This window comes from Ambystoma mexicanum, chromosome 1p (genome assembly GCF_040938575.1).
Source record: "Ambystoma mexicanum isolate Mex_15411 chromosome 1p, UKY_AmexF1_1, whole genome shotgun sequence".
In the NCBI taxonomy this organism is placed as follows: Eukaryota; Metazoa; Chordata; class Amphibia; order Caudata; family Ambystomatidae; genus Ambystoma; species Ambystoma mexicanum.
In genome coordinates, this window is record NC_090921.1 from 1,425,634,994 (window position 1) to 1,425,644,804 (window position 9,811).

General features: G+C 41.1%; 1 protein-coding gene across 1 annotated transcript in view; it reads left to right on the top strand.

The window, feature by feature from the left end:
* CCNE1 (cyclin E1) overlaps positions 1 to 6,966 on the top strand; it is a 32,553-nt gene extending 25,587 nt beyond the window's left edge. Inside the window, exons 9-12 of the mRNA XM_069607078.1 lie at positions 5,052 to 5,186; positions 5,288 to 5,399; positions 5,474 to 5,631; positions 6,404 to 6,966. Of these exons, the coding sequence (XP_069463179.1) occupies positions 5,052 to 5,186; positions 5,288 to 5,399; positions 5,474 to 5,631; positions 6,404 to 6,529 (531 nt within the window). The 3' untranslated portion in view covers positions 6,530 to 6,966. The remainder of the gene's footprint in view (positions 1 to 5,051; positions 5,187 to 5,287; positions 5,400 to 5,473; positions 5,632 to 6,403) is intronic.
* The last annotated feature ends 2,845 nt before the right edge of the window (positions 6,967 to 9,811 follow it).

Sequence of the window (9,811 nt, forward strand, 5' to 3'; positions counted from 1 at the left end):
ACCGACTAACTCCACTGGACCACCATCCCTGACTTGCTGTGGGAGCCCAATGGCAGGGGTCGAGTGTCAATAGTAGAGTGCAACGTCTGCTGTGCAATTAATCCGGCTAAAAGCCCGTGGAGCTTCCCAAGGACCCTCCAGATCCAGAGTCCCATAATCTGAGTGCAGGACTGGAGGAGCAAAGGGAGTCCGTTGTTCCGCATCAGTGCTGTTTGCTAAGTGCTGCTGAACCGAGCCTGTAGCTGCCGAGTACTGCCGCAGGCGTCCTCTGTATCCAACTGGACCACTCTTCTAAACGATGGTACTGTTTAGGCTTGGGGTACTTGCCTTATTGGCTTTAGCCATGCTTTTCTCACTTTGGAATTGCATTTGCTTACTGTTGCAAGTTTATTCCAACTCCAACTCCCTTGTCACAGGTTTAACAGCTTGTGACCCTACCAGGGATTTTTTTTGGGTTGACTTATTTATTTTTTTCCAAAATGCTCTAACTTTGTGCAAGACTTTGTATTTGATCCAAAAAGTGCATCAGATCCATAGACTGTGTTCCAAATGACTTTGGCTGTCCTGGCTCCCTAAAGGCACTTTTATTATTTAATTTTTTTAATTTTTTTTTTAATATATATCGTTTGTCCCTTATGGGTGGTGTGGTAGCTTGTTTAGGTACTGCTGGGAAGGGCTTAGCTAGACTTCATTGGAAGATTTAATTGGCTTCACATTTGCTGAGTAAATGTACTTCCCTTAACCTTTCCTTTCTGCAACTCTGAATCTGCAAAGTATAATGGTGTAATATATAAATGCAAATACTATCCTTGTGATTGAAGCCTCCTGCGGATGTAGAACTGTATCAAGCATATCCAAAGATTATTCACTGACTTGTTTGATTCTGAAAAGTGATTTCAAAGTTGACATTGGTACAATATTCTGCCTTTATTTTTTTTAATTTTTTTTAAAAGAATGCTTATCAAACAACTATAACAAACCTTGATTAGAAGCGTTACTTGGCTACTTGTATTTACAAATTTCAATTGTATAGATCTACAGCTCATATTTACTCCTCCTGAGATAAGCGTGGCTGCTCAATCACACTACCAACTTGTGTAGTACAGACTAGGGCGGTACCGAATAGCATATTTAGCATTATGCCGAATACCGAATAGTTTGTCAACTATTCGGCCGAATAGTTGCTTTATTTAGTAAATCATGTTCCGAACTTCAAAAAACACACTTATTAAAGAAAACAAATAAAGCACCATTTTAAATGCATACTATACTTTTATTTCTCCATTGTAATTAATGTAGCATCTTTAAATAAAGTATAAAAGCCAGAAAAAAGCAAATTTAACCACAATGAAGGGACCAAATGTACAGAAGATTGTTGCATATTCAGTGCCAGTTAAAGTAGGAGGCTTCACAAATGCAAAAAGACTGCCTTTGTGAATCAGATGCATTGCATTCTCTATCAGTTGCAAAGTTGATGCGGTCTAGTTTCGAAACTTGTTTGCAGCTCACATAGAAATGTATAAAATGGTTCATGTTGGCTCATACAGGGCCCAAGTCCAGAGGAAATCTTAAATGCGTGAACTCCATCTCACAACTATTCACCCCACCCAACCAAATGCTGCTCACTTTTCACTTCTCCTAGCCACTCCTTCTCGTCAATACACAACATATGCAACTTATCATTCCTGATAAAATATCAGATCATGTTAAACTCAGGACTCAAGTCCGTAAAAAAAGAAAGGGGGGGGGGGCTATGACGAATGCAATGGGAAGTGACATGACATGAACTGAAAGTATCTATGCACATTTCTTTCAGTTTCTTTTCCAACTGAAATAAGTGCATATTGCATATAAACATTTGCTATAAGAAAAGATTTTCCTGTATTGTTGCAGGTTAAGTGTTAAGTATAAAAGACTAGCACCTTTTCTAAGAATCTGTAACAAAACATGTCCTAAAAAGCAGATTACAATATAAGATATTTTTCAGCTGTGTGATGGCAATCTATTCAGTTTTGCAAACTGAAGTCTATATTTGCCTTTGAGTTCATGTTGCATTGTATTCAAATGAGAATGTCAAAGTATTCAGCCGGAGCCGAATAGCTTTTTTTTTTCTTTTTCGGCCGAATACTTACTCGAAGCCGAAGTTCGGTACAGACCTATACAATAAGGTGGGTTACCGTATACCAAGCAGATATGTCTTGTGTAGTGTGACTGCACCATTCTTACCTAACGATCAGTTCATTTTTAGGAGTTCTGGGGGAAAGGGAGCAGAGACTTCGGTACGAAGGGCAGTGTGCGTGCAGGGGATGCTGACTGGGAGAGGTTGATTCGATGGTCGCTCGTGATTGTCATTTTTATTGGGTTGCTAGTACCTCTTGTGTTGGCTGAGGGTTTGGCACAATGCATTACTACTTCAGAGGGATTTGCTCCTGTTAGAGGGTGACACAATAGTGGTGGAGTGTTGGGTAAGATTTGTCATAATGAGAAATCTTCCTCATTCGTGTCAACCCCAGAACTTTTTGCTTGGACTTGGTAACTATTTTACCTTGTCCCTAGATGAAGGGAAATATTTCTCAGTTGCGCAGAGTTAACTCAATAAAACCCTTAAAATTCAGCAGATGTGGCAAGTCCTGAGCAACATAACACATCATGTTCCCGTTGAAGCCCATAAACGCATATATATGAACAGGGTTTCACAATGACCTACAAAATGGCATTTTGGCGGACCTGTCAATCTGTGGGGGAGAGTGCAGAGTTTGACTTCCCACTTTCGCTGCTTTTCAAGCGTTTTGTTGCTTTAAATCTGCAACCTACTGCACCTATTTCCCCTATTCACACACGCCTTAGTCTTCTCTCGGCTGTAAAGCAATGAACTTACAGCTTCAGTAGTCTTTCCCAGGTAGAACCCTTTTTTTTTTTTTTTTTTTAAGCTATTTGTTTTGGGTGGTGGGTGGCTTAATACAAGTTATGTTGCTGTCCCAGTTGGGTTGAACAATTGCCTTCTTTTGCTTCAATTTAATTAGTTATAAAGTTTCCTTTATGTAGGGCAAACCTTTTTGTTAATTGATAAAAAATGGACCCAGAGAAACTACTTGTCCAATAGTCCTTTTGATTGTCTCAAATGTTGTCTTTCTATGATAATGAAAATGTGTAATTCTATGTATTGGAGCTAGCCATGCAATGAATGGCAATTACTCTGCGAGGGTGGATGACCGAGTCAAACTTGTGACAAGGTGCATGCACACTTGATGTGAGCACTTGTTGAGCCTTACTGCAGATCTAATAAGATAAATGCCCACTTCTCCCGACAACTACAGATCCATAACAGTCTCCTTCCTACTAAAAATAGATGGCCAAATACTTGCAGGTTCAGCGTTTCCTAAAAAACCACCATATACTAGGACTAAACCAATCCAGATTACGCCCCGGCCATGACACCGAATCCGCGCTGCTGGACCTAACAACAAAAAACAGATGTAGGAGATCAGGATCCGTCGGCCACCTTTTGGCCTAGAAGATCACAGCATTCTTTGCCACCACCACAACAAACCTCTCTCAGGAAGCTCAAACTAGATTGCCTCATTCCTTGAAGGAAGAGTCATGAGTGTTCGTGGAACAGGCAAGTGCAGCCTGCAAGGTACCTCAAGGCTACTATATCCATCAGACCGCTCTTTGACATCCTGGACTCATCGGCATAGCCTAAACCAATTATGCCGATGATACTAGAGTAGTCCTCCCACATTCAGACACGCATAAGACTCTAAAACCCTCAATGATGTCTATTCCATGATCCAGGCCTGGGTGGTAGCCAACAATCTCTGCCTAAATGGGGATAAGACAGAACTCCTGCTGGTTGGCCCTCCAGGACTAAAAAAGCTCAATGACCAATATTCAGCCTTCAACATTGACAACATACGAATGCCGTCATCACCGGTCTAGTCCCTGGGAGTGCACCTAGACTCTACACTCTAGCTGTCTTGCCAGGTCAATTCGATAGCATCCACTGCGGCCTACGTGACCAAATTACTAAATACGGCCAAACCCTTCCTCTCCACTGAAGGCTTCCTCCCCATCGCCAGGGCGATTCTAGGATCAAAGCTGCATTATTGCAACAACCTCTTGGCCGGTACCTCCACCAGAAGCTCCAAAACATTAAAAATTATGTGCTAACAGCTGCCCTTAATATCACGAAAACAGAACACCTATCTGCAGCTAGCAGCGTATCCCACTGGTTGTCCATCGAATAGCATGTTCTCTTCAAAACATTGTCCATCACCCATAAGTGTCTCCCCTTTGCTTTCCTAGAAGATCACAAAAGCCTGCTCTTCCAGACCCACTAGTATCTGTACGAATATTCCTAAATTGGGAATTCTTGTAGTTGCCTTGGTTCATCAACCTGGCTTTTCCACTATCATGGTGCAATTTTGAAGACTGGTGCATTGTATTCTTAATATATAAAAATAAAATGACTACATTGGAATACAAACTTTCTTTTGGTGTTGGACTTGATATATAAATTAAGTGTTCTATAGAATCCCCAGTGTTGAGCTTTGTCCAAAAACGTGCTTAATTTTCAAGCATTTTATTCTTTACTATGTCGTTTAGGTAGGCCATTGGATCGGAGCTTGGGTGTTTTGATACAGGCTTTATTACTGAATTGGATTTTTTTTTTTTTTTTTTTGCCCTTTTTCTTCCAAAGCTTGTCTTGATTTCAGGGCTAGTCATGTGTGGCATGGCAATCCAGATACACGGGTTATCAAACATGCACAATTTTATCATTTTGTTTCATTGGCTTGGAGTTGTTACCCTCTGTAAATCAAAAGGGGTTGGGGGTATGGTGTTTTTTACCCTCTCTAAGCCTTTCACGCTGGAAACTCTGAGCTAACTACCTATTGCTGTGTTTAGCTGGGGATTTCTTAGATTCCTTTTTCACTTGCTGCACTACTAAAGTCCTTGGAGTTCATATTTTCCGGTGTACACCTTTTTTGTTCTCAATAAGCTGCCTTAAATGTTTTGATTGCTAATGCCACCTTTCTCTCCTCTCCCTTTAGAGTCTTGGGTGGAGTTTAAGTCCACTGACTATAGTGTCTTGGTTAAACATTTACATGCAAGTGGCATATTTAAAAGAAGATTGTGAAGTGCTACTGCCACAATATCCTCAACAAATCTTTGTTCAAATTACAGAGGTAAGGCAGGTTTAACAAATTGTTATGAAGGTATGTCGCTTGTGGCCCTTTCCCGCTGATGCGTTATACATTTTTTTTTTGTATTTCTTCCTTTTTTTTAGCTTTTGGATGTTTGTGTGCTGGATCTGGGTTGTTTGGAGTTTACGTATGGGGTCCTTGCTGCCTGTGCACTGTATCACTTTTCTTCGTTGGAGTTGGTGGCCAAAGTTTCAGGTAAGCTTTCACCATAGTCCTTTTTGAGATGTCAAGTGATTATTTCTTTTCTAACCTGTATATTGTATTTCCAGGCTACAGGTGGAGTGAGTTGGAAGAGTGTGCCACGTGGATGATTCCTTTTGCCATGACTATTAAGGAAGCTGGGAGCTCTCCCCTACGGCAATTTCGAGGTGTGGCTCCTGAAGATCTGCACAACATACAGACGCACATTAACAGCTTGGATTTGCTGGTACGATGTATTACAGTTAGGCTCTTAAGCGTTGGCTAAAACGGATGGATGGATGGCTCAGGGCTTTGGTAAAAGTTTCGCATGGGTTTGGGTGACAGTACCACGTAAAGGTTTTAGAGGTAGTCTCCTGTTCAGCATTTTAGCTTTTTGAAATCCGTGTTCAGTGCTTTAGCTATACTGGACCTCGAGCAAAATGTTTACTGCAATGGTGAGTCCTTGTCGTCAATTGGAACTTGGCTAGGATTTTTGATGAGCAGATTGAAAATGGGCATTTGTTTGCAAATGACTTGCAAGAGCATCTCTTGGTACAATATGGGTCTGCAACAAGTGTTTTTTGGGGGTACAGTGTCCATAGTCTTTCAAAGCTGGCTATGTTTGCAAGTTCTATTTCAAAACATTTGGAGAATCAAAGGCTGCTGTCCTTATTGAATTTTTAAGTTTGATATTCGTGGCTTATTGGTAATGCTTAAGGGTGGTTGCTGGGAATTGGCTGCATTTATTGTTTGAGAGGCTTTCCTGAACCCGGTTAATGGATTAGATTTTGGGGCACTGATTGTAACGAGAAATGGACGTTTTTAAATTGTCTTCACTTTGAGCAGCCCTTTTTGCTTAATTTTGTGTTGCTTTTTGTATTCTCTGCTCGACCTTGCTTTTTGTATTCTCTGCTCGACCTATCTAATGTTAAAAAAAAAAAAAAATTTTTTTAAAAAAACCTTGCTGTGTGCATTGATTAGATTTTCTTTTTCACTCCTCAACCTCTCCCCCGCAATAGGACAAAGCTCAAGCGAAGCAGGCAGTATTGGCAGAGGAAAATCGGACTTCTCCCGTTCCCTCTGGTGTACTTACACCACCACAAAGTAGCAAAAAACATAAACCTGGGCTGTTGGCCTTGGCGTGAATGCCACTGAGCAGGTGCTTGTTGGATTCATTAGAGGAATTTGGTTGAAATGACTGTTGGCCATCGTAAGTTATCCTCTACAGATTGTTCAGAATGACTTTAATAAGCTGAACTGCACATATCCTTTGGGACCAAGGATGCTTTTATCGAAGTGTTAAAGTTTCAAACGAATGGATCCTAGTTCACCAGCCGCTTATGGAACCCTGAAAGAGTTCACAATGCTGCTAAGGCGGGTGATGCTTGAAACGTATCAGCTTTCAAAGGATTGCAATGAAATGTACCGGTCTGTGGCTCTGGCAGCCATTTCACTTCGCAGTGTGCACCCAATGGTTTCCAGGAGCACACAGTATTGTGTTTTTATTACTTGAATTTTAAACTTTATGTATGTAAATGCTGCTATGTTTTTAAATAAAAATGTCTTAAAGATCTTGTTTTTATATTGGAGTTGTGATCTTTTTCTTTAGAAATAAGCAAGGCTAAAAATACTTTTCAAGGAGACTACATGTGGACACACGGCACAAAGGACATGTGTGAACATTTCCTCCCAGGGACTATGGGCTTAGGGTAATTATTTTCCTTTATCAATTTAGTACTGTGGGAGTGCATTTGGATAGGCACACTTTTGAACTGGTTTATCTCACAGGCTGTAAATGAGGTTTGGAATGCAGTCTGGACTGAATACCAACTTGGTTGGTGTCTGTTTAGCATTACGTGATTCTTCAGCCAGTAAAGCAACAGACCTCAACCTACATACATTGGTACGGTCATTATGAAGAGCCATGTTTGATACATGGAGGGTTGTTGGTGTTTTTGTTCAGGAAGTCTAACTCTGACGTTGCTGTATTCAGCATATGTACTTTTTATTTTGGTACATATTTCTCTAGAGTAATGCTCGAACATTGCTGTACTTGTGAACATGCTATGAAGCCATGTCAATTGATCAGCCAATGAGCATGCTTTTCTGCTCTACTTCATCTCCAATTGAGGATGGAGATAAATGACAGAAATTACCAAGCAATTTCTGATGCCCCCACCCCCAAAAATGATACTGTTAAAACAAATCAAATTTGGTTTTAAGTAAACCAATCTGCCCTGCAAACAAGTAATGTTGAGCTTTACCTAGTTTGCTGTGGTTTCAAGTGCTGCTTAGTTTTGTAGAAGGTTTCTTTATTTTCCATGTTGTGATGACTTATGACAACCCGCTTGCTGCTGATGTGGACTTGGATATGCATACATTTTTTGTTGGCTTACTTTGTTCTTTAGCTGTGGAAGTATATTGTCTGAAACTAGTCGCACCGAGCAACTTCTGGTTTCATTTTGCACATGCTTTATCGTAGTAGTTACCCCTTTTTTATTTAAGAGCACAGATCTGAATTTGATTTCTTGGGTTGGAGTTAGATTATGGATAAAATTTGATGTGTTCTTTTCATAAAATGTCCATTTAGCTTCATTCCTCCCGGTATTGGAGAACTGGAATATGAAGTACTGTCCTGACTAATTAGTCTGGGTCAGGAACCCCCTTTCAGTGCCCCATAATGATACTTCTCATGATCTAAATGTTCTATACTGGTATTGCTGCTAGCCGCGTGGGCTAGTTGCAAATTGGTAATCTTCTTTTCCTTTGTCAATATATAGACAGACCAGGCCATTTTTTTACCACATGTGCTAGCACCCTATACTTTATGATGGCTTTACTAGGTTTTATGACTGGCTCGGTTTGTGCTCTGCCGCAGGACTTCTTCGATCCTTTTAATTATGTGCCTAGGCAGGTGGTTGCTTTTTGTCTAACACTGGCCAACTGTGTGGAATCATTTACTTGCCTTTGTTTTGTTGTGACCTCCCACACCCCCAGCTTTCACAAAAAATTGATTCTTTGATTCACCTTGAGGATGTGAGGTGTCTCATACTAGCTCTAGTCCATCTTTGTGTGCGATTAAAGTGGTCATTTTGGTTTTATGTCCGAGGACAGCGAGTGTAGTCTGCCTTAATACCGTTCTAGTATATCTAGATCCATTCCTGGGCAGTAAGGATTCATTCCTTTGAGACTCTTCCAGAACGTGATGGTGTACTTGGAAACTGTCTTCCCTTCATTGACGCACCCCTCTGTTTGAATAATGCTTGTGATTGACTCTGCGCCTGAACACAGCACCCAACATCGAGAAAAGCAGACCTCACTTCCCCACTCACCTGTCTGTCGATCTCTGAATCATCGCTTTGCTAGAGGAAAGTCAAACTCTGTACTGACATTTACAGACTTAATCTCCAGGAAGACCCGAAGGATCCCACAGCAGTGCTCCTTTACCCTCACCCATTGGACAGCTGTTTTACAACCACCACTCCATGCGTCTCCCTGGAGATTCTGACTGTTCCTGCAATGCTGGATCAAGCAGCAGGTGCCCTTTTTGCTGCCAGAACCCTGAATACGCCAACCCACGCTGACCTGAGAAGCTTTACCACAGGACCCCTATGGTGCAGTCTCCCATCTAATTGGAAGCTTCCAAAGCAGTGCTTGTGTTTGTACCCTGGAGATTTGTTTCTGTAACCCCTACCCCCTCATCCTCAAAGTGTATTAGAGATCTGCTCTACATTTCAGCAACAGGCAGAGGAACCCACGACATCCCCCCCCTTACCACAAAGCTCCCGCACGTGACGAAATCATGATGCTCTTTCCCAAATCTATCTGTAGCTTTTTTGTGAATCGTGTTGAAGGTGAATTGAAAAATGTGAATAATTTGCAATGAAATCACTGGGCACTGTAATGCTTCTGCTAATCCTGTATCACACGCTGAATTTTCCTCTTGGCCCTGACATGGTTGGTAATGCTCCAGTGTGCCTTCTTCAACCGCCCTTCTTGCTGGGTGGAAGGGTTATAATAATACAATGACCAATAATAAAGGGAGTTTAGTATTCCCCATATGACGCAGTGTTATATCCTTGCAGATCAAAGGATACAGAAATTAACCTCCCGAATTGGAAGCCACGAAAAGACCCCTAAACGATGTCTGCATTAGTTAGACATGTGTACATGTAGCCTGAAAGGAATAGGCAGAGTCCCATCTAATATGACATACTTCAAGATTTTGCAACATTTGGAAAATATTAGGTGTACATTTTCATTGTCAATCTAAGGAAATGTGTTATGGGGGAAAAGTTTTAACACATGTTATGCCCGTACACATTGCACTTCAGCACTTTCATATATCCGTATTGTAAGAGTACATTTGGTACTAGTTAATGGTTTTTTGGGGACGGTTGTCATTGAAAGTTTAGATTTATACTAAA